Source organism: Pinus tabuliformis, chromosome 5_2 (genome assembly GCF_031772625.1).
Source record: "Pinus tabuliformis cultivar Carrire ecotype Pingquan chromosome 5_2, CPIR1, whole genome shotgun sequence".
Lineage (NCBI taxonomy): Eukaryota > Viridiplantae > Streptophyta > Pinopsida > Pinales > Pinaceae > Pinus > Pinus tabuliformis.
In genome coordinates, this window is record NC_142306.1 from 1,094,767,834 (window position 1) to 1,094,793,871 (window position 26,038).

General features: G+C 40.5%; 1 protein-coding gene across 1 annotated transcript in view; it reads left to right on the top strand.

Annotated features, from left to right (window-relative positions):
• Positions 1 to 9,255: 9,255 nt before the first annotated feature.
• The window catches only part of LOC149163059 (uncharacterized), a 50,751-nt gene continuing 33,968 nt past the window's right edge, over positions 9,256 to 26,038 (top strand). Inside the window, exons 1-2 of the mRNA XM_089437509.1 lie at positions 9,256 to 9,847; positions 10,035 to 10,156. Coding sequence (XP_089293635.1) covers positions 9,484 to 9,847; positions 10,035 to 10,156 — 486 coding nt within the window. The 5' untranslated portion in view covers positions 9,256 to 9,483. The remainder of the gene's footprint in view (positions 9,848 to 10,034; positions 10,157 to 26,038) is intronic.

Below are 26,038 nucleotides of genomic sequence, written 5' to 3' on the forward strand. Positions count from 1 at the left end.
CATACATGTAATCTACAGGTCATGAATGCATAATTAAACATAGGGGTATGAAACTTATCTGAGATTCACCAAAAGGTCTAATACCCTCTCATAATATCTTCAATATCATTTGTTAGTCCATGCATTCATCAACCATTCATACATTCATCAACCATTCATACATTCATCAAAACATGTCAAGAGCCATAAGTAATATACATCACATAACCAACATATAACCAACAAATAACTAGCATATAACTCATGGCAAATCAATCATAATATCACTATCATAATCAATACATATGCTCATAGATCACAATAGAAAATACCTCTTATTAACATATGAAAATTTCAACTAAGTTAGGGACTTCCATGTACCACCCGACCATAGATTGGGCTAAACCAATATATATATATATATATATTTGTAGCCAATCACCCCTATGCCATATTCCAAGCATGAATGTGGGATCTCATGGAATAAACAAACCAAAACCAAACCAGGGCTTCTAAAGGCCAATCCACCTCAACCCTTAATCAATGATTCCACCTCGTAGTCGGACATCATTAACACCAACCATATCGGTCTCTACCCAAGCTGTCCACAGCTCCAGAGCATTTGTTCCAACCTGACTCCAAGACTAGTAACTAAACCCACAGCTGTCGCAAGGCTCCAGAGTGTTTGTCCAACTAAGGCTAGAGGACTAGTAACTCAATGCACCAAGGGCTCTAGAGCGTTTGTCCAATAAAAGCTTAAGGACTAATAACTCAACCCAAGTTTTTCCACGGCTCCAAAGAATTTGTCCAACCAAGGATCTAGGAACTAGTAACTCAAGCCATAGCCATAAGGACCCTGAGCACCAATTAGAAACAACAAGTGGAAAAACCCACAACACCATGTCTATCAAGGAAATGGAAAGGCTAGGAAAAACCACTGTCAATACAGACAAATCTTCATGCCAATGACAACACATATCCAAGAAACTACATGCATGTACCATGTGTGCCAAAACTAGCAAGGAAATCATACATGCAAAACAATCCAGCTGTGGCGTCTGATCTCGCTGCCCCCATGCACTTCCTGCTTTTCTTTTGCCTTCTTTCTCCAAATCCAAAGTATGCCACAATGTTCCAAGGAACTCTAGGTGTGCAAGAGTACGAGAGAGTGAAATAATAGAAGAGAGCTCCATCCAAAACTGTCAAAAGGCCATGAATTGATCCTCATAAGCCTTTTTATCATTGAGGCCTCTATTTTTTTCATTTTCCTTCAATTCCCGTCTCATGCAAATATATGACCTTTCACCTTCCTTTTCTCCTATTTTTCTTTATTTCATAAATAAAATGCCAATTATTACCACTTTGCCTTTGACAAGTGACACCCACTATGATGTTTTTCCCATCATTCAACTTGGAATACGTGTCCCATAACCTTGGTATTATATTTTTTTACATCGAAATCAACCAGGGGTTGTTACAGAACCCCCCCCCCCCCCCCCCCCGAACACTGTACTTGGTGTTCTATGACACCTATGACCAACAAACTGTTGAAGACAAAACATATTGTCCATGAAGTTTTATAACACAACTTGTTGTAGTATTTACAATGACATCCTTCTGAAACACATGACAATCATACTGTTTACTGGAGCTTTATAACACAACTCATTACGGTATTTACAATAACTACCACATATACACTCATGCACATTTGCTTCAACCGATAAATAACCATACTGTCTATGGAGCTTTATAACACAAGTTGATACAATATTTACAACAATATACACATGCAAATTTGCTCAACCAGCAAATAAAAGGATACGCTGTCTGCATCGACAACAAGGGAATCTAAAGGCTCATAGCTCCACCCTCAAGGTAGTACCAAGATTCATCCCCTTCTAAGGAAGTCCAAAATCCACTACCAAAATCAAAGTCTGGATCCAATGTCCAATGCTACAATCCTTGTTCCACTTGTCCTCTCAGTGAATAGTTACCGAATCATTGTTTCAGGGAACACTCCCAATGTGCTTATGATTCCATTTAGCAATGCTAATGACCAAAATCAATGTATTCCCCAACCTTCCCTTCTCTGCTACACAGTCCCTCGGGAAATCCAATGTTAGGTCCCTATAATACTAGTGTATTCCCTCATTGTTATTGTAAGTGTAGCCCCCTTATTATTATTGTTGTGCCCATGTAGTCCCCATATTTTTATTATTGTGCTCCATAGAAGCCCACTATTGTTATTGTTATGTCCTTACATTATTATTGTTATGTCAACTCTAATTATATTGTGACCCCTTAGACTCCTATATATAGAAAGGAGATTTTGTCATTTGAATCATCCAATAATTGTTCATTTGTGTAATGTAAAGGAGGTTTCCCCCTCGAAGAGCCTAATTTCGAATTCATTGATCTATCTCTTCTTCTATTTTGTGAGCTGGTTGCATAACATTTGGTACCAGAGCTTTGGATTCTAGGGTTTCACTTCTTCAAACATGTAATCTTGGAATTTTCGCTATAATTTTTTTTCTACAAGGCTTCAAAGATGAAATTTTTACCACGTGGAGCCAAAATTTCAAAGAAATTCGTGTAAAAATTTCAGATCTTGGTTAGCTATATTTTTTGAGATATGCTCCGAGGAAGTTAGGGTTGTTTCGGGCTCCAAAATTTTGTCTCAAACAGGTGACCTAGGGAAAATCGTCATAACTTTTTTTCTACGAGGCTTCAAAAGCTGAAATTTTTACCACGTGGATCTGAAATCATAAAGAACTTCATGTAAAAATTTCAGATCTTGGTTCGCTATAGTTTCACAGATATGCTCTAAGGAAGTTAGGGTTTTTGCGGGCTCCATAATTCTGTCTCAAACAAGTGACATAGGGAAAATCGTAACTTGCGTTTCAGGAATCAGATTTGAATTCTGTAAAAAGTGGCTAAAAGTGCATGGACTGTAGTTTTTGGTGTAGCAATTTAAGGGTGGAAGGTTGAAACAGTAACATGTGGAATCCCATACAACTTCGCTCTACTAAACTAGTCAATAATCAGGTCATTGTAGGAGATTTGGCATAACTCTTTCTTGAAGAATCCAATCTTGGTATCACTTGTGGGGTTGGAAAGAAGACTTAGAGGGCTACCATAAGATGAAATTTTAGACCTTATAGATAAAAAATTATAGAGATACAATAGATTCAATATCGAGCTCCTATAAAGCGGAAAAAAGGTGTGTAGTTTTTTAAAATTTGCATAATTTTTGTTTGTAAAACTAGTTTGAAGTGATTCAAAGGGCATAGTGAAGCATAATTATCATTAATTGATGCCCCAAAGAAAGGAAATGGAAACACATGAAGAAGATGGAGAAATGCAACATGATATATCAAAATTACGAGACCAAATGCAACAAATTTTGCTCTCACAAAAAGTAACAGAAGCTAAGATGAATGGTTTGAAGAATGGAATCGAAGCTAAGATCAATGGTTTGAAGAATGGCATGGAAGCTAAGATCGATGGAATAGGAGCAAAAATGAAAGGCAACATGGAAGATTTGAAGAAAGACATGGAAGGTTTGGAGGAAGGTTTGATAAAGTTGCTACAAGAAAGGCTTCCTAATGGCGAAAAGGTAGTAGAGGAAGCTCATGATGAGAAGAAAATAAATGTTAATCATGATTTCATAAAATCTAACGTTGGATTGAAGACCCACCATATTCCAAAGATCGATATGAGGAAGTTTGATGGCAAGGATCCCGTAACATAGATACTGCAGATGAAGCAATATTTTGATATCCATAATGTGCAAAACACACAAAAGGTACATATTGCAACATTATATTTAGAACCCAATCAGTTTGTATGGTATCAATGGCTTTGCTCTCGTAAACAAATTGTCACCTAGTAAGCAACCTAAGCCTTCTTCACGATTTCTTGGCAATCTCTTTTTCCATGCAATCCCCTGCATCATACTGCCATAAACACACAAGTGTCAGTTCTTAAATAAACATATCAACATACTAGTTACCTTACCTCATTATGCCAATCACATTGCCTCGTAACTGAACACATCCATGCATCTCTAAAGGGACTCCAATTCCCTTGATGAATTCAACTATAACTAGAAACTAGCTAATATACCTGTCAAATACATGTTCATGAATATAACACATATCCACATAATGTCAGACAAAATAAAGGTTAAGAAGACTTCCTGTATTCATGCAAAGCACTCATTCATTTGGAATTGCGGTTTCCAAACATAGGTAAAGGAATTCTCACCCAATTCGTTTCTTTGACCTCTTTAATTTATTGCAATTGAGCCTTATTATGTACTGTCACATCACCCAACTGTTAGTTATATAAATAAATTAACTATTACCTTGTCACGCTAATACCAAGCATGTTTCCTTGCAATTGTTCACACATGTCAGTCACATGTTCCAAAGATCAAGACATCATGTCTATTAATTTGAAATCAACCTTTACCAAGACTAATAGTCATGTCATAATCAACTCACAATCATTAGTCATAATACTACAACTAGCACCCACTTACACTCAAGTGCATATCATTTGTCTTGACACATAAACAAGATCATTTCTTAATGCAATCTTCTAGACACACACTCATATCATGCAATTAATCAAACATTCAAACAATCTGTAAACATACCATGATAGATAAACTAAATAGAAACATAATCAGACTCATGCCTCAATGTATCTCAGGGGAGGCTATCACATCTGCACAAGTCATACTAGATTAATATGACACAATATGACAAATATATTGACACATACCTTAATATCATAACCATGACCATTTGCATAGGCCAATCTAGATTAGCATGATACATATAACATCAAGATCTTAAATACGATGACCATAATCATCATGCTTATGATTGCAATGCACATGACAACAAATTAACTACCATGCATGACTAACCGACGCACGTGCATATGATCGTACTGACTAATTGGCCTCGATCATGCATGTAACCACAACAACAATAGAATTACAGTGATGTACATAACTGTAATGCTTATAACAACCATTAGCCAACATACCTGCATGCCAAACATACAAACTTGTATGACGATCTGTTGTTACTCCAAGGTCGAGTGCTACAACATAGCTCTAGTGATCTGCATCTCTTGCTTTATCTCGGCAAAATGTCAGCCTCACAACATACTAACAACATCATATGACACAAGAACACAACAATGACCATCACAATGCATGCATAACAACACAGACAACTAACATGCATGCATGAAAAAATATTTCGCCCGTCCAGTCCAAGTGTTTGAACCATGCTCTAATACCACCTTGTAACCATCTCCTCCCACACTTACTTAAGTTCACCGGTCCACCGGGGTAAATATGTGATGAAGAGTTACTATGATATGACTCAACCTCCTACGTACAATTAAGGAAGTGTGATCAACAAACTAAAACTTTACTGACCTTCCTCAAGAGCTACAGGAACCCCAAGAGCTAAACAACTACTCAAGGTGACCAAACCCTGAGCTAAACAACTTTTCACTAACCTAGGTTTCCAGTCGCATGCATAAGCCTACATCCATGTGACTGTAGGTCTATAGTCACATGCATAAGCCTGTAAGGTAGTGACTGCAGTCCCAATTTCTCAATTTCGAGCTTGCAATCGAGAGATCTGAGCCACATTTTCAGGGTTAGACTGCATAAAACTGGCTAGAACTTGATGAGACTTTCCAAAAGAATAAATGACACAATGAAAAACCCTCTAACACAAAACTTAATCAAGGACTTGACCTAACCAGACCTAACCATGACAGTCATTTTGTCAAACAAATGACATACCTATAATCTACAGGTCATGAATGCATAATTAAACATAGGGGTATGAAACTTATTTTACATTCACCAAGAAGGTCTAATACCCTCTCATAATAGCTACAATAACATTGTTAGTCCATGCATTCATCAAGCATTTATACATATATCAAAACATGTCAAGAGCCATATGTAATATATATCACAAAACCAACATATAACCCATGGTAACTCAACCATAATATCACCATCATAATCAATACATATGCTCATAGATCACAATAGAAAATACCTCTTATTAACATATGAAAATTCCAACCAATTTAGGGACTTCCACATACCACCCGACCATAGCTTGGGTTGAACCAAATATTTCTTTCAGCCAATCACCCCTGTGCCATATTCCAACCAAAAACCAAACCAGGGCTTCCAGAGGCCAATCCACCTCAACCCTCAACTAGTGATTCCACCTCAGGATTGGACATCGCTAACACCAACCATATTGGCCTCTACCCAAGTTGTCTAGGCTCTAAAGCATTTGTTCCAACCCAGCTCTAGGACTAGTAACTCAACCCACAACTACCATAGGGCTCCAGAGCGTTTGTCAAACCAAGGCTCCAAGACTAGTAACTCAACCCAAGTTGTTCTAGGGCTCTAGAGCATTTGTCCAACCAAGGCTACAAGAACTAATAATTCAATCTACAACCATAAGGAACCTGAGCACCAATAAAAAACAATAAGTGAAAAACCCACAACACCATGGCTATCCAGGAAATGGCAAGGCTAGGTAAAACCACTGTCAATCCAGGCAAATCTCCATGCCAATGACAACACATATCCAAGAAACCACATGCATGTACCATGCATGCCAAAACTAGCAAGGAAATCATACATGCAACTCGATACTTGCAAAGCAATCTAGTTGTAGCTGCTGATCTTGTTGTCCCCTTGTGCTTTCTTGCTTTTCATTTGCCTTCTTTCTCCAAATCTAAAGTGTGCCTCAATGCTCAATAAACTCTGTGTGCAAGAGTATGAGAGAGTGAGAGAATAGAAGAGAGCTCCATCCAAAACTATCAAAAGGTCATGAACTGATCCTCATAAGCCTTTTTTTTATCATTGAGGCATCTATTTTCTTAATTTTTCCTTCAATTTCCCTCTCATGCAAATATGTGACCTTTCACCTTCCTTTTCTCCTATTTTCCTTTATTTCATAAATAAAATTCCAATTATTGCCACTTTGCCTTTGCCATTTTCTTAGCCATAAATAAACTGAAGTGACACCCACTAGGATATTGTGCCCACCATTCAACTTGGAATACGTGTCCCATGACCTTGGTTTTATATTTTTTTTACATGGAAATCAACCAGGGGTCATTACATCTAGGTCAAGTTCTTGCTTGAGTTCTTAATGGTTAGCATTGTTGGCATCTTGTTTATGTTTTTGGAAAGTTACAGGTAGTTATGGGCAGTGATTTGGAGGCTAGCTTGGAAAAATGCCTCAGATCTTGGAACCGCTAGCACTGAACTGGAGTTTTTGGGTCATAATCGCATGGAAGCACACTTATGCGTGCAGTTTGAGGCTCATAACCACATGCATGCTATGTTGTGGGTGCAGTTGGGGTTTAGGCTTGTGAAAAAGCTGTTATAACTCAGGATTTGGTCACCAGAGGTTGTGGACTAACTTTTGGGTGATCTAGTGCTCTTAAGGGGTATCAATAACCTTTCGCTTTATTAGCCCCACTTTCATAACTGGAACTTGGAGGTCGGGTCATATCATAATGACACTTATCTCATGTTTATCTTGTCGAGCTTGTGAATTTGGGTAAATGTGGGAGGGGTAGTTACATTGAAGTTGAAGTTAAGAGCAATGAAGGTAAGGAGCATAAAATAGGACCAAAGAAGACAATGACCACACATTGGATGAGGATTTGGTCACCAGAGGGTGTGGACTAACTTCTGGGTGATCTAGTGCTCTTAAGGGGTATCAATAAGCTTTCGATTTATTAGCCCCACTTCCGTAAATGGAACTTGGAGGTCGGGTCATATCATAATGACACTAATCTCATGTTTACCTTGGTGAGCTTGTGAATTTGGGTAAATGTGGGAGGGGAAGTTACATTGAAGTTGAAGCTAAGAGCAATGAAGGCAAGGAGCATAAAATAGGACCAAAGAAGACAATGATCACATATTGGAATCACAAGCATATATTAAGGGGGATTATGAAGGAATAAACCCTAAGTGTGATTATGAAAAATGTCTAAATAATATGTTAGTTTGTAGTGATGTACACTAACTGTATAAGTCTACATAAGAATAAGAGATTTGAAGAATAGAACGATATAAGGGATGATGACATATTGAGAGATTCATGAAAAGATTTAAAGAGATATCATGGAGATAGTTATGCACATGGTTTGAACTAATTATCTAATTTTGTCATAGATGCTATGATCACCTATTATTATATACATGGAACTAATTGTATAATAAAAACACACTCACGGAATGGTTTATTAATATAATTTCCCCTTTGAAGGATTTTGGAGCATATACTCTTGGTGTCATTTTCTTTACACATTGTAGTGTACATATGTGCGTTCTAGGAGCCATGCCACTTCAAATTCTTTAGCCATTAATCTATATCTTTGTACTAGAGGAAGATAAGCTCTTAGCTAACTGAAAGTAGTTTCAAGTCATACTCCAATGCGAAAAGGTAGTTGCAATCGAGATAATATTCACAAAAAAGCTTATGTCCCTTATGGTTATCATCGAGGATGCCTCTAGTGAAATCATATAGTTGTAGTAACATTTAACCTTAATCACATACATGAAACTAAATACAATTATCATTCAATTTCTTGCTCATATATTTTTTATTATTTTATTTGTTTGCTAGTGTGTCCTCGACTTGCACGACTAACATGTGGTCTCCGAAACAACGATCCTGGGGCATCTAAGCCATTAAAATCATCTAACGGTTGCATTAAGCCTGAACCACACCAACCTTTAACGTGGCTAAATTTTAAGTTTCTCCCTTCAAATTATTGTGAAGTTTCAAACTAATTGTGTATAAAACAAAACCACTAAAAACCAATTATACTACTAAAATTTAACTTTAAAATTAAAAAAACTCTAATTCACTCATACAAATCATAAAATCATTTAATATAATCTCTTAGATATAACCCACCATTCAACCACCATTGTAGCCCCAACACTTCATGCTAAAACCTTATGATAAACCTCACCTAATAATGAAAAACACACCACTTCCGATAACTAAATTCAACCCCTTTGAAATTTAGTTTTAATCATTTAAATTGTTCATCGTTATTTTTTTTCAACACCTACTTTCCTTGCAAGTAATCTAAGTTGAAGTTAAACGTGTCTCACCCATAGTACTGTTTAACAAGAAAACCCTCCCAGTAATATTTAACCAGGGAAATTCAGGAATTTGCATTAAGCGGTATGCTCCAAAAAGTTTGGAGTCTATATTTTTTTACACAAGATCCAATTTAAATTTTGTTTGTTTTTCTTATTGAAGTGTATTCACAGTCGAACTTGGTAACTTACAATACATGATCTGCTATTCTCGTGATAATTATGTACAGTCTGAAATGGCAGCTCGAATTCGAACGTGGTAACTAATTAGGCATAGCGATTTGCTATTCTCTGATAATCTTCCAGAGGCCGTAATGGCAGCGGGAAAAGCAGTGCAAAAGTTGCTGGCACGCGCGGGCATCAACTCCTCCCCGTTACAATCTTCATCTATTTTCTCACAAATCTCCTTTGCATCGAGTCCGATTTGCAGGCCTTCATTTGACCGATTTGTAGGAACCTGGTCTCAGGTCAATTGCATTTCATCGCGAAAGCCCAATGTTCTTCCCCCCATATCCCTAGAGCTAGTAAAAAACAGGTTCCCGAGGGAATCGATCCTTGGTCGTTGCGCGCCATGGAATGTGAAGAACGAGGGGTTCCATAGCCTGGGAGATGAGCGTCTGCCCAAGCGGAGGCCATGCATGAAGAAGCGCAATAAACGAGCCTACCTGAGACCGAAAGGTGAGAGTTCCGGTCACCCATTGCCGTGGGTTCAATCATGTATTTATCGTATTCATTTGGCGCTTCCGTGGCCAACGAGATTACTTGTTCGATTGTCGTGGATATAGTGTAATATATTATGGGCCCTTTGCAAGAGGCATTAAAAAAATCGGGGTCTCTGTTGTTGGGGTGGAATTGAATGATGCAGGTCCATACTACTGGATTCAGTACACTCCCGGTGAGCCCATACCACACAGTCGGCCAAACGAGGGCAGCGTCCGGGGAAGAAATCATCGCAAACGGATGGAGCAAAGAGCTGCTTTTCGATCGGTACATTTTTCTTCCCTTAAGAAATTTATTCACATTATCTGGGCTTTACTCAGCATTTAGGGTTTAGTATTTGTAGTCATGATCCGTGGTTGGTAGCCACCGTTTATTTGCCAAAACCTCAGCTCTCTAAGTAACTGGTGAAAGGGTATCTCGATGTTTCTATCACAGCTTAGAAATTTACAACGAATAATGCTTTTCTGGCATAGGTTACCAATGTGGCTCGATCATTTGGCATGATTCTTGAGATAAGAAAATGAAAGTGAATTTGGAAAGTCTACATACACACACGTTTAAAAACGAGCCTCAAGTTTATTATGGACCTTAAAGCTTGTATTGAACCCGGAAACTATTTGCTTCTAGCGCCCTACGCTTTTTGCCTGTGTTTATGCCCTTGAGCGAAACATCTGCTTCGATTAACAGGCTTATAATACACTTACCCAGAGCAAAGGCCTTGACAAACCCCAAATCAACAAGCAAAAGACTTAATCGTAGTTCTCACCCTACCTGAAAAGTAAAAATTTACATCTTATACATCATTTGCTCTTAACTCCATTAGATAGGGGGCAAAAGTCTAATTATTAACTTTACAAGCTTAATTAACTTCGATTGATTACACATAAACTACAACCATTACTGAGGATTCTGCAGAAAATACTCACAGAAACCTAGATAGAAGACCTCTGTAATGATTATAGTTATTAATTTTACCAATGATAAAGAAATACAGAAAATTGGTGAGTCTAGGCTTTGTTACACTCGTAGACCAATAGATACACATCAACTCGATCGAATAAAAATGAACAAAATCCATTTAGTTGATGCAACGATTTCTACATGCCAGAAAAATTGAAAATTTAAACAGTAAACAAATTACATAGAGATGAATAGAATATATTATATGTTGTTAGATACAGCGTAGCTAATGCTCCCTTGTTTATTTATTTATCAACTATAACAATAATTTTTTTTTTTAACCATGGTGAATTGGTAACTTCTTGGAGTAATCTGGGTGAGGCCCAAGATCAAACCTAGTGGCTACCACTATAACACCAAGAGTATATCCAACAGTCCACAAGCTAGATATACCAGGAATTTATAACTTAGTGTAATGTCCCAAGGGGATTTTGACCTTAGGGTTTATTTGCAAGGTAAGTTGTATTGCCTGTTCAAAGAATCCCTTTCAACATCCAGGCAGAGGTAATATACGGCAATATGCTTGAACAGTAGATTCCACAACACAATCAATAACTCATAACAGTTCAGTTTAACAACTAATTCTGGTCAACAGTTCTGAGTCTATAACAATGGCAGTTCTCTTAACAGTAGCAATACTATGATTCACTAATACAATTCCAGCTGTTTTATGAGTTCATCCTATGGCTGTGCGATGCTGAGGACAGTCCTGATAGCATGAAACACTACACAATTAACTCCAGTTCTCCGATTACTAGCAACTTACTATTTATTGGACTGTAAGACTTCCAGTCACCCCTGCAGTTGCCAACTGGGACCTTGCTGTTCCAGTGATGTGCTTCAGGTAAGCTTGTAACAGACTTTGATTTAGATTGCCCTTTCCGTCTGCTACGAATCACTATCTTGCTGGCCGCATGTCATTAGAGCTCCAGCCTGTGGCTATACGTCAGCCCTGTGGCTGCAGCCTCCTGACAGAACCCTCAAACATCTCGCTGCCCTACTTTTGCTTCAGAGGAGACCTCCCACTGCCTTAATTTCTCTCAGTCAATCGTTCGGAGGTTGGATGAACCACATGAATCCACAGAGAAAGTCTTGCTGCCTCAGAAATCAGACCAGGCAAACCATAGGAAAGACCTCTGCTGCTCTAGTGCTTGTAGATCAAGAAAAACCACAAGGAAATCTCTCTTTGCTTGCCAAACCGGAAAAGAAATGACTCAAGAAGACATAGGCTGCAACAAAAGTGAGAAAAGAGAGGAGATTAGCTAGGGTGGAATCTCTCACCACCAAAACTAATCAAAGAAAGGGGATTAGCTAGGGTGGGATCACCTCCAACGAAACTAATCTAGAAGAAGGGGTCTTAAAACCCTCAGAGCCTCAACTCAAGAAAACAGAGATATCTCAATCCAATTTAATGATGAGAAAATGATTCCATCTCTTCTTTATTTCTAGATTCCTAATGGGTCTCTCTCTTCCTTAATCTAATGTGAGGGGTTACAAGTGTAGCTCCCAATTCAGATATCTTTGCCCTAGCTACCTCAAATTTCCCGATGTTGCCCCAAAAGATTGGATAATGGGTTTCCCCCTTTATCAAAGACTATAGCCTACGGGGTTGGATAGGCTATTTTGTATAGCCTACGGGGTTGGATAGGCTATTGCGTCCTCCTTATGTCAATTAATTTGAAAGAGATATTACCATCCCCCTTTCCCTACATTGCTTGTTAAAATTGGAAACTAGGGCCAACTTCCACCTTATGACAACTCATATGATGGAGTTGATTATTGGATTGGATTCCTCTATCTAAGAGATACAATTTTGATATAAAGATCATCTCTTTATGACAAGCAGAAATGGAATTTTGAATTTATTCTTTCTCATGGTCAAATTATCAAGGTCGGCCTTAGTCAAATGTAGGCTCATAAAGCCCAATGGATGTGTTTCCTCACCCTCAACGAATTGTATAAACAGGAGTGACTCTTCTCTCATTTGGACATCACTCATCTCATCACATGATTTTCTCTCTCCTCTCTTGATTGGTTCATACAACTTGGAGGCTGTCTTCTTCGCACGTGTGGAAAGAAGGCAGATTTCTAGATTGGTTTTGGAGGCCGAAAATTTCAGAGATTAGGGCAGCGTTGACCAACGTTGACTTGGGCAGTTTGACCTTGCGTTGACTTCTGTTTTGGGGGCAGAATTTCAATCTTTGCAGACTGCATTCTTTCACATGAAATTTGGGGTGGTTGGGGACAATTTGACCATGTTGGCTGCAGTGTTGACTTTCTGATTCCACTGCATAATTACAATAGACTTTGACTGGGTTGACTGAACTTGTTTTGGGTTGATTTTGACCCTCTTTGGAGGCCGCATTCTTACGCTGTTGACCGCGCTGATGAAGGACATTGTGGGGCAGCTTTGATCACCATTGACTTTTTGGTTAGGGCTGCATTGACTGTTGATTTGGCATAACTGTTTGGGCATGTATTTTTGATATTTGTACTCTCTCTCTCTACTGAACTATTGAAGAATAATAAGAAGATTTGATAAAAGAGTTTCCCCACATTGGGGTTTGTCCCTGGCATCCGCCACATGTTGTGTCCTCTTGTCTTGGCTTGTCTTCTGCTTATGTTTTTATGTTCTATCTACATTTACTGTCAATGTGCATAAGTTAATGTGATTGCTACTAAAGATAATTGGAAATTGTCATTGCGCTGATAATAAACATTGAAGTCAACTGTGCTAAAGCATAGAACATACCATTGTTATCTAAAATTGACATGGTATCAGAGCTTAGGTGAAGACAAAGCCCAAGCAAGAGTGAAGCAAAGCAATCACTATGGGAAGCTGGTGGACAAGGACTCAGAGCTAGCCCCAATGATGACTACATCTTTCTTCAAATATGAGGACAAGCTTAAGGACAAATCCGACTATCATGCATGGAAGATGACTTTGGATTTGACTTTGGAAGAGAATGATGCCATGGACTATGTCAAAGGAAGGATAACAATGCCTCCTTCAATTGCATTCGTTGCTGCACAAACCAAGTACAAAAAAGGTGAGATTAAAGCTAAGAAGATTATTGTTGATTTTATTCATAAGCTTTTGGTTGCCTATATTTCTGATTTGGAAACATCTAAGGAGATGTATGAAAAGTTGGTTGGGATGTTCAAAGTAAACAATGCAAATCAAATTCTCTTTCTCAAGAACAAGTTGAAATATATCAAGATGGTTAGAGGAGAATCCATCCAATCCTATTTCATGAGGATTACTGAGATCAAGAATGATCTCCGATCTATTGGTGAAGTCATTGGTGAGTGGGAGCTCTCTCTTATTGCACTTGGGGGCCTTACAAGAGATTGGGATGTGTTCAACACTACCATTCTCAACAATGATAGGATTCCAAGATTTGATGAACTATTGGCCAGATGCACTCAAGAAAGAGACAAGCCCTCTACTGGAAACAATCCTACTGCCTTCTCCACTCATTCTAAGAGAAGGAACAATGCCAGTCCAAGGAATCAAACACAAGGGTCCAAGTTGAGATTCAAAGAAGGAAGAAAATGAAGGTGCTTCAATTGTAATAGGTTTGGCCACTTCGCTAGAGAGTGTCCTCTCAAGAAGGATACTCCAAGAGATGATGACAATAATAACAACAACTTCAAGGGCAATGGTAATCAAAGGAACAACAAATTCAATAACAAAGGAAAGAGGATTGCTCCCCCTGCTCGAAATGGAAGTGGTCGTCCTCCCAAGAAGTCAAGAAACTCTAGGTATGATGAAGTTAATGTTGTAAAACAAAAATAATTTTATCTTATTTATGCCCTCTCCACCGCCGGTCCTTCAGATACATTGGACCATTGGTTGATTGATAGTGGTGCCTCAAGACACTTCACTGGGTACAAGGAAGCCCTCTCTAGCTTGGTTGAAAAGAAGACGCATATGGAGATTATACTTGGGGATAATGCCACTTATCTTGTGAAAGGAATTGGCACTGTTACTCTTCACTTAAATCAAGGTCAAACTCTTCATTTGCAAGAAGTGTTATATGTACCTGATCTGAAAAAGAACTTCGTTTCTATTTCTACGATGGAAAACAAAGGTTTTAAGGTGAGATTCATTGATGGGAAGGTTCGTGTTTGGCAAAGGAACCCAAGAGATGCATTCACTCTTGGATTCAGGGTTGAAGGTCTCTATCAGATTAGAGGAAGTCCATTGGAGCAATGAATTGTGATACTTCTCTTCAATTCAAATTATGGCACCGAAGATTTGCTCACCTTCATTTTAAAGCCTTACTCGATGTAAGGAAGATGGTCACAAGGATGTCCAAATTCAACTTAACTCATGAAGGTGTTTGTTAGGGATGTGAAGATGGAAAACATACAAGGGGACCATTCCCCTCAAGTGAGACTCAAACCACTAATATTTTTCAATTGATCCATTCTGACCTATCGGGTATGTTGCCTGTGACATCTTTAGGTGGATTTTTGTACTATGCTATTGTTAAAATTGGCAACTAGGGCCAAACTACCTGTAGGTCATCTTATTAATGGAAGCTGATTTTTTTTGGATCCCTCTCATCGAGAGGTGTAGGATTGATCTAAAGATCATCCGATTCCGATAAGTATTCATGGAGATATGAATTTATTTGTGTTATGGGACAATTCGTCAAGGTTGGCCAACAACCAAATAAACCCCCCTTGTGTTCAACGTTTTAGTATAAATAGAGGTGGCCTTCAAGTCATTTCAACACACTTGGGATCTCTTCCTCTCTACTTGTTTTTGGGTTTTAGTAGGAGGAGAGATCCTAAGGGATAACGCTGCCCTAATCTAGAGGGCAAAAGCTGGAACTGTCGGGAAAGCTAACGTAGAGGGCAGAAGCCGAAATTGTCGGGAATAACCGGAACTGCCGGAATAGTCGAGAAAGCTGATGTGGAGGGCAAAAGTCGGAACTGTTGGGAAAGCTGACGTAGAGGGCAGAAGTCGGAATTGCCGGGAAAGCTGATGCGGAGGGCAGAAGTTGGAATTGCCGGGAACAACCAGAATTGCTGGAACTGCTAGGAAAGCTGACGCAGAGGGCAGAAGTCGGAATTGTTGGAACTGCTGGGAAAGCTGACGCAGAGGGCAGAAGTCGGAATTGCCGGAAAGCTGACGCAGAGGGTAGAAGCCGGAACTGCCGAGAGCAGCCGAAACTGTCGGGAACTGCTAGAACAACCGGGAAAGCTGACGCTGAGGGCAGAAGCCGAAACTGTTGGGAAAGTTGACGCAGAGGGCAGAAGCCGGAACTGTTGGGAAAGCTGACGCAGAGGGCAGAAGCCAGAATTGCGGGGAATAGCCGAAACTGTTGGAGTGTTTATCCGGGGTTTCAGCCGAAGCATTTGTCTCCAAAGGAGAGCAGCATGCAAGGGACAAGCATGTATTGGTACAACTAGCATGCAACAACAAGCATGCTAGGGACAACAAGCATGCTAAGGACAACAAGCATGCTAGGGACAACAAGAAAGCAAGGGACAACAAGCAAGCAAGGTGCAACCAACAAATAGGTCAGTATGGCAACATGGTGCAACAATGGCACATAATGCAGTATAGTGATGGGTACAGTCATGATTAACGAAGTATGATGAGATGCAGCATAGTGATGATGGGTGTAGCACGGTGAGGTGCGGAATGATGACGAAATGCAGCACAACGATAGGTGAAGGAGTCATCTTGGAGAATCAGTGGAAGCAGCATGTCTTCCACTAATTTCATTTATCATCTTCTTAGAGATGATCTATGCTCTTATCTAGATAAGTCAAAGTGTTGACTTCTGTTGTAAATGTACTATCTCTCTCTCTCTCTGCTGAACTGTTGAAGAACATATAAGAAGAATTAATCAAGGGTTTCCCCACATTGGGGTTTGTCCCTGGCTAGCGCCACATCTTGTGTCCTCGTCTTGGCTTGTCTTCTGCGATTTATGTTTATGTTCTATATGAAGTTTACTTTAATGCTGATGTGATTGTTAATCTGGAAAAGATATTGAGCTAACTGTGAAAATTGAAATCTAAGCATAGAACATACCTAAACTAACATGGTATCATAGCTGAGGTGAAGACAATGCCCAAGCAAGAGTGAAAGAGCAATCACCGAAGACAGTTGGGAAAGGACAAAATGATCAGTGGATTTGTCATCCCTCTTCAATTCACCGAGGGTGAAGTCGAAGCAGAGAATATTATGAGAATGGCGCAGCGGAAGTTTCTGATGGCCTACCTAAAGATCACTTCATTGGGAAGTCCGGATCTAAGGGTGGAAGGAAAGGCAAATGCCTTGGTTGTAATAAGTTCGACCATTATGCGAAGGAGTGTTCGAATGGCAGAGACACATCTCTTGATGAAGATAATAATCATTCCAGGGACATCTTCAATGATCAAAGGAATGACAGGTAATGCAAGTCATCAAGGAAATGGCCGACTCTTCAAAGAAAGCAAGGAACCCCACGTATGAAGAATCAAATGTTGTTTTTGATAAGATAGAGAAGCGTTATCTTGTATTGGTCCTCTCCTTCAGATTCTTTGGGAATCTGGCTTATTGATTGTAGTGCTTTATGGCACTTCATTAGATAGAAGGATGCACTTTTTAATTTGGTAGAGATGGAAACAATCGTGGGATTATACTTGGAGCCGATGCCACCTATCCCAGAAAGGGTGTAGGGAATGTTACCCCTCAATTGAATGAGGGTAACTCGATTCATTTACAAAATCTCTTTTATGTACCTGATCGCAAGAAGAACTTGGTGTCCATTTTGGCAATGGAAATCAAAGGTTATAGGGTGGCACTCATCGATGGAAAGGTACATGTTTGAAAATATAATTTTCAAAGATGTTTTTGGGTTCAGGGTTGGCAATTTGTACCAAGTTGTAGGATGGTCCATTGGGGATCATGTCAATTGACATATCTCATCTATAACACCAGAGGTCTACTTATGGGGCCCTACTCGATGTGAGTCAGATGATGACAGGGATGCTTGAATTCAAGAAGAGCATGAAGGTACATATCTGAGATGTACTGAAGGAAAGTCCTACAAGGGGACCATTCCCCTCATGTAGCAGGTCCACAAGTTTGGAACAACTCGAGGAGTTTGAGATTCATGATCAAGAATCTCAGATATATAGGTGGAAGAAATCCCTTTGTGGCTTGAAGCAAAACACCCCGAGCATAGTATGAGAGCATTGATGGCTGTCAGATGAAGCTGAGATTCACTAAGAGTGAAGCCGATCCAAACCATTGTTTGAAGGTTGTGGATGATAAACCTCTCATACTAGCACCTTCTGAGGACGACCTATTTCAAACAGGTGCAGACCCTCTCACTTGCAGAAGTAAGAGGGAGTTGTATTCCAGATGTGGAATGGTAAACTACAAGCCCGTGACTACCTCGAGGATCTTAACTTTCAGAAGTTATATGGTGATGATGTTGGAATAGATTTGGGAAATGCCTCTGAGTTTCATAAAATCATTTGCATTGATGTTCTTGGTGAACTTTCGTCCGGATATATGTTTTGTAGTCAGCATGGTGAGCTCATATTTGGTTGAGCCTCACTAGATTGGTGCCAAGAATCTTTTGAGATATCTTCGGGGCACAATCTCTCATGGATTGAGATACACTGCCGGAAATATGAAACTGCATGATTATTTGAATGCTGACTGGGCAAGCAGTGTGGAGGATCACTAGAGCGCTTCTCAGTGCTGGCTCTCTTTGGATTCTGCTTCGATATCATGGATGATCAGGAAGCAGAAGTCAGTTGCTATAAGCACCGCCGAGACCGAATACATAGCTACGAGTATGATCTCGTGTGAAGCTGCCTAGTTGCGGAAGCTCTTCAGTGAGCTGTTTGTACACATGATGAATACCACTGTGATTCTCTGTGACAACCAGAGGGGGGATCAGATTATTGAGGAATCCTGTATTCAATGATTGCTGCAGCAAATAGACATCAGATACTGCCTTATCTGGGATATGGTAAGTTAATGAGCGAGGAGGCTCCATCACATTGAGACTGATGTACAAGTCACAGACATTTTGTCAAAGCCCCGGGGAAAGGTTAAATTCTTGACTTTCCGAGAACGACTTGGTGTCGTTCAGAGACCCTCTTATGAGGGTCATGTATGATGCACACATTGAGCTCTGGGAGCTCCAGGGGGCGAAGGGTACTTCTTAGAGCGACATACAACCACAGAGAAATTTACCCTCCCCTGGTGGTGCACTATGTACAGGGTGACAGGTTCAACCTTCCCCTATGATACCCTGTGGCGACTGTGGAACAGGATGATTAGTTCTCCTGTGGGCTGGGATGATTAGTTCTCCCATGGCAACTGTGGAACAGGATGATTAGTTCTCCTGTGGGCTGGGATGATTAGTTCTCCCATGGCAACTGTGGAACACGATGATTAGTTATCCTGTGGGCCGGGATGATTAGTTCTCCCATGGCAACTGTGGGATGGGATGATTAGTTCTCCTGTGGCAACTATGGGACAGGATGATTCGTTCTCCTGTGGACAAGATGATTAGTTCTCATGTCGAGGTATCCTACCGATGCAGTCTGGGACTCATGGGAAGTACATCTCATGTGATCAATGAGCAGGGAAATGGGGTTAGGGACCATAGTAGTACTATCGATGGACGCATCGTTGTATCTACCGTACTCCCTATGCTAGGATGACCTCCATTGATCTGAGATCAATGAAACTGATCTAGGATTAGTATGAGTGGTTTGAGACACTCTCTTGTGATATTGATTTGGGATCAATAAATCTGACTTCAGGGCAGTAAGACTGATATGACACACTCTCTTAAGATGAAATTGACTTCGGGTCAGTAAAGAATGGTATGAGACATTCTCGATCAATTCTTCTTCTTCATCGTTCAACAGAGCAGAGCAGAATTGAGCAGAGCTCAATAGATCAAAGCAAAGCAGAGCTCAGCAGAGCAGAGCCCAGCAGTACAGGGCACTCATGGCAGAGATAATATAGCCGGACATGTGGATCAGCGGATGGAGTTCTCCCTAGTTGATAGGGAGTGTTAAAATTGGCAAGTAGGGCCAAACTCCATGTGGGTCATTTTATTAATGGACGCTGATATTTTTCTTGGATCCCTCTCACCGAGAGGTGTAGGATTGATCTAAAGATCATCCGATTCCGATAAGTATTCATGGAGATATGAATTTATTTGTGTTATGGGACAATTCGTCAAGGTCGACCAACAACCAAATAAACCCCACTTGTGCTCAACGTTTTAGTATAAATAGAGGTGGCCTTCAAGTCATTTCAACACACTTGGGATCTCTTCCTCTCTACTTGTCTTTGAGTTTTAGTAAGAGGAGAGATCCTAAGGGATAACACTACCCTAATCTAGAGGGCAGAAGTCGGAACTGTCGGGAAAGCTGACGCAGAGGGCAGAAGTCGGAACTGCCGGGAACAACTGGAACTGCCAGAACAGATGGGAAAGTTGATGCAGAGGGCAGAAGTCGGAACTGTTGGGAAAGCTGACGCAGAGGGCAGAAGCTGGAACCGCTGGGAACAACCGGGAATTGCTGGGAACAATCGGAACTGCCGGAAGAGCCAGGAAAGTTAACACAGAGGGCAAAAGCTAGAACTGCCGGAATTGCTGGGAAAGCTGATGCAGAGGGCAGAAGTCGAAACTGCTGGAACAACTGGGACGCTGAAGCAGAGGGCAGAAGCCGGAACTGCCGGGAACAGCTGGAATTGTCGGGAACTGCTGGAACAGCCGGGAAAGCTGACGCAGAGGGCAGAAGCCAGAACTGCCAGGAACAGCCGGGAAAGCTGACGCAGAGGGCAGAAGCTGGAATTGCCAGGAACAGTCGGAACTGTCGGGAAAGCTGAAGCAGAGGGCAGATGTCGGAACTGCCGGGAACAACTGGAACTGTCAGAGTGTTTATCCGGGGTTTTAGCCGGAGCATCTGTCTCCGAAGGAGAGCAGCATGCAAAGGACAAGGATGTATTGGTACAGCTAGCATGCAAGGGACAACTAGCATGCAACAACAAGCATGCTAGGGACAACAAGCATGTTAGGGACAACAAGCATGTTAGGGACAACAAGAAAGCAAGGTGCAACCAACACATAGGTTAGTATGGCAACATGGTGCAGCAATGGCACATAATGCAGTACAGTGATGGGTATAGTCATGATTAATGAAGCATGATGAGATGCAGCATAATGATGATGGGTGCAACATGGTGCAGCATGATGAGGTGCAGCGTGATGACGAAATGCAGCACAACGATAAGTGAAGGAGTCACCTTGGAGAATCAGTTGAGGCAGCATGTCTTCAACTGATCTCATGTATCATCTTCTTAGAGATGATCTATGCTCTTATCTAGATAAGTCAAAGTGTTGACTTCTGTTGTAAACGTACTATCTCTCTCTCTCTCTGCTAAACTATTGAAGAACATATAAGAAGAATTGATCAAAGGTTTCTCCACATTGGGGTTTGTCCCTGGCGAGCGCCACATCTTGTGTCCTCTTGTCTTGGCTTGTCTTCTGCGATTTATGTTTATGTTCTATCTACAGTTTACTTTAATGTTGATGTGATTGCTAATCTGGAAAAGATATTGAGCTAACTGTGAAAATTGAAATAAATTGCTCTAAGCATAGAACATACCTAAACTAACAACTATTTTTGTGGATGACTTCTCTCGCAAAACATGGATCTATTTCTTAAAGAAGAAGTTATCAAATGGTTCCGCTCCTTCAAAGCCTTGGTCGAGAATAAAATAGGGAAGAGGATCAAAATATTGAGCACTGATAATGGGACCGAGTATGAGTCAAATGAATTCAAACACTATCGTAGAGAAGTTGGCATTAAGAGGGAGACCACCACTGCATATACCCCTGAACAAAATGATGTTGCCGAAGGGAAGAATCGTACTATCATAGAAGCCACCTGTGCTATGCTTCATGATCAAGGTCTTCCGAATTTCTTATGGGAAGAAGCTGCCAACACCGCTGTGTATGTCCAAAACCGATGCCACATCAAGCTTTGGACTTTAAGACACTCGAAGAAGTATTCACTGGTAAGAAACTTGGTGTTTCTCATTTTAGAATTTTTGGTCGTCCTGTATATTTTCATGTGCCAAAAGAGAAAAGAAACAAACTAGATTCATTTTGGAAGAAAGGAACGTTTGTAGGCTACAGTGAAATTTCGAAGGCATATAGAATCTATGTGCCTGGTCAAAGGGAAGTGGAATTAAGTCATGATGTCACTTTCGATGAAGATTCTGCTCTTAGAAAGATCCAAGATCTTCCTATCCCTAGGAAGGACAATGATGATGCTAATGCAGAAAAGCAGGATGAACCTCCGTCTGATGAAGCGATGCCTGATGTTGAAGATCCAATGGATCCCATTGATCCACCTCCTAGTGAGCCCTCTACTTCAAGGAAAAGGCCTTTGTGGTTCAAAGATACTCTTGAAGATGCTGAGAAACATATTGCACCAAGGGGGACATTTCATGAAAGCAAGAAGCCGAATAGGTACCAAGGGTACTTAGCTTCCATGAGTACCATTGTACAATTTGAGCCTTGTACATTTGAAAGAAGCTGTGAAGCAACAGGTTTGGAAGGATGCGATGAACGAGTATGAGTCGATCATGAAGAATGATGTCTGGGATGTGGTTCCTAGACCCAAGGACAAGTCAGTGGTCACTGTGAAATGGCTCTAGAAGATCAAACATGGAGATGATGGGAGTGCTGAGAAATTCAAGGCCAAATTTATAGCTCGATGCTTCTCTCAAAAGGGAAGAGTAGACTATGATGAGATATTTGCACGGGTTGCTCGATATACCACCATTCGTCAGATCATAGCCCTTGCTGCCTCGCAAGGATGGAACCTACACTAGATGGATGTCAAGATTGCCTTCTTGCATGGTTCACTTAAGGAGGAAGTGTATGTGGAACAACCCGAGGGGTTCGAGGTTCAAGATCGTGAGACACATGTATGCAGGGTGAAGAAATCCTCCTATGGGTTGAAGCAAGCCCCTAGGGCTTGGTATGAGAGGATCAATAGCTATCTTATGAAGCTAGGATTTACAAGAAGCGATGCTAACCCAGACCTATATTTCAAGGTTGAAAATGACAAACCTCTCATTCTGGTCCTTTATGTGGATGAACGTTTTTTGACAGGTGATGACCCTCTCATTCATCAATGTAAGAGGGAGTTGGCTTCCAAGTTTGAGATGAAGGACCTAGGATTGATGCATTATTTCCTAGAGTTGGAAGTCCGGAAAAATCCAATTGAGATTTTCCTTTTTCAAGGAAAATACATTGTGAAGCTACTTGAGAGATGTGGGATGGTGCACTGCAAGTCCATGACTACTCCGATGGAACTCAACTTTAAGAAGTTATGTGGAAGCGTTGCTGGGTTCGGATTGGCGAACCCTACCGAGTATCATCAACTTTTGGGGGCCCTAATGTTTTTGTCAACTCCCTTCCTGACATATGCTTTGCTGTGAACACGTTGAGTTAATATATGGTTGAGCCTCATCACATTCATTGGATTGCTGCCAAGAATCTCTTGAGATATCTCCAGGCACAATCCACTATGGACTGAGATACACTGCTGGGAATTTGAGGCTACATGGATATACAGATGCTGGCTGGGTTAGCAGTGTGGTGGATTGTAAAAGCATGTCTGGGCGCTGTTTCTATATCTTGGATGAGCAGGAAGCAGAAATCAGTTGCACTAAGGACCACCGGGGCCGAATACATTGTTGCGAGTATGGCTTGTTGTGAAGCAGTTTGGTTGAGGAAGCTCTTCAATGACCTATTTGAGCACATGCTAGATACCACCATGATCTTCTGCGACAACTAGAGTGGGATTCGTCTATCAGAGAATCCCATGTTCCATGATCGCTCCAAGCACATTGATATCAGGTACCACTTTATCTGGGATTATAGTAGAACAGGGAACAATTAGGCTCCAACACATCAGGACGGATGAGCAGGTTTCAGACATTCTCACAAAGCCTTTTGGGGAAGTTCAAATTCCTAACCTTTTGAGAGAGACTTGGAGTTGTGGAACGACCCTCCTATGAGGGTCTTGTATGAGTTGGACGCAAAGCTCTAGGAGCTCCTGGGGGCTTGGGGTACTTCTTGGAGCTAGCTATGAGTGACCATAGGGTGAGTGGTTCACCTTCCCCTTGTGGTGCGCTGGATACAAGGTGAGTGGTTCGCCTTCTCTTGTGATACTCCATTATGGTTGACATGTGTGTAGGGTGAGTGGTTCACCTTCCCCTAGTGGTGTGCTAGATACAGGTTGAGTGGTTCACCTTCTCTTGTGATACCCCATTATGGTTGACATGTGTGTAGGGTGAGTGGTTCACCTTCCCCTACTTGGACACATGCATGTAGGGTGACTGGTTCACCTTCCTCTACGATTGACATATGCATAGGATGAATGGTTCACCTTCTCCTATGGCATGTGAGCAGGATGAGTGGTTCACCTTCTCTTGCTGATGCCCGACATACAGCCTGCCCACAGAGTTCTGGACTCATGGGAAGTACCTCTCATTTGGCCAATGAGTTGGGAAAAGATATCTAGGGACCATAGCACTACTGATGGATGCATCGTGTACTGCCGTACTCCCTATGACTAGGATGCATGGTGTTCAACAACTTGATTTGGGATCAAAGGCTGACTTTTATTAGTGGAGAGTGGTATGATCTTATGACTCACTCTAGATCACTTCTTCTTCATTATTTCTTCATGGTTCAACAGAGCAAGGAAGTGATGGCAGGATGGTATAGGATGATAGCAATGTTTTAAAACTCCGACTCCGACTCCGACTCCTACTTTGACTCAGTATCGACTCGGTTGGCTCGATTTCAATGACTCGGTCGTTGTAAAAAATACATTAATTTTTTTTGTTTGTTTATAAAAAAACGTAATTTTAAAGATTTTAAACATAATTTTAAAGCTTTTCATTCATGTTTCCAAACCTATGTTGCAGGAAACGTAGGACAAGGGGGCGTTTCCGTACGGAAACAGGTACGAAACGCTGAAATGCGTATGGTACGGCCTTGAAACGCGTTTCAGGCCGTACTACCACGTTTCACGAAACTGAAACGTGGCTAGTACGGCCTGAAACGCATTTCAGGGCCGTACGACTCACGTTTCAGCTTTTTACTTGTGTTTTTTTTAATTTTTTTTTAATTTGTTTTCTAATTTATTTTTAGGTTATCCTAGTGACTTCTAGTTGCTTCTAGATGCCTGTCTAAAGTTATAAAAGTGAACTTTTGCCCTAGTGTTGATATGCAGTTCATGGTAATGTTAAATTCTTAAAGTAAAAGTGATATTCTCCTTTATTTTTCATTTTCATCCTTTTACTTAAATTTTTAACATTACCATGAAATGACTCAGGATGTTTGAGAGTGGTTTCGCCCTCATTGGATTTCATATGGAGAAAGTAGAATTTTAGATCTCACTCAAAATCTAGCAGACTTATCTGTTTTTCAGGATTTCAGGATTGGGGGGATTGCAACATTTCCATTGGCTTTTATCATGTACTAGGGTATGGAACTTGTATTTAATCAAGAGAGCCAAGCCCTCTATGCAGGGGAGACTCCCAATAATCAAGAGCATGTAGGGTACTTAGAGTATGAAACTTGTATTTAATCAAGAGCACTAAGGTCGTTCGACTATGTAGGAGGAGACTCCTAACCAAGCATGAGACAAGAAATTAGAAATTTCTCGGGGCTGATTTTGGATATTTCTATTTTCATTATGTGATCATTCATGAGTAAATGTGATGTAAATTTAGAGACTTATAGTTTATGCATTGACAATTGACAATTTTATCATAATGTAATAAATTAGAATGTATCATATATGCTTTATGATTGCACATATTTCTTAAATGTCCTCATATATATATATATATATATATATATTCGTGTTTCCCTGTTTCCAAAATTTGGGGAGGTTGCGTTTCGTATCGGTTCCCGTTTCGGAAACTCGTACTCGTTTCCCCGTTTCGTGCAACCTAGTTCCAAACACAACATTATAATATAGATGGAAGACAACATATGATCAAAGTAGGCTCATGAACCAATCCATTATATCAAAATGGCACTTAGTGCACTGTCCAATGGCAATACATAGTCAACTGTCATACATGATCAAAGACTCAAGAGTCAAAACAAAAAACAC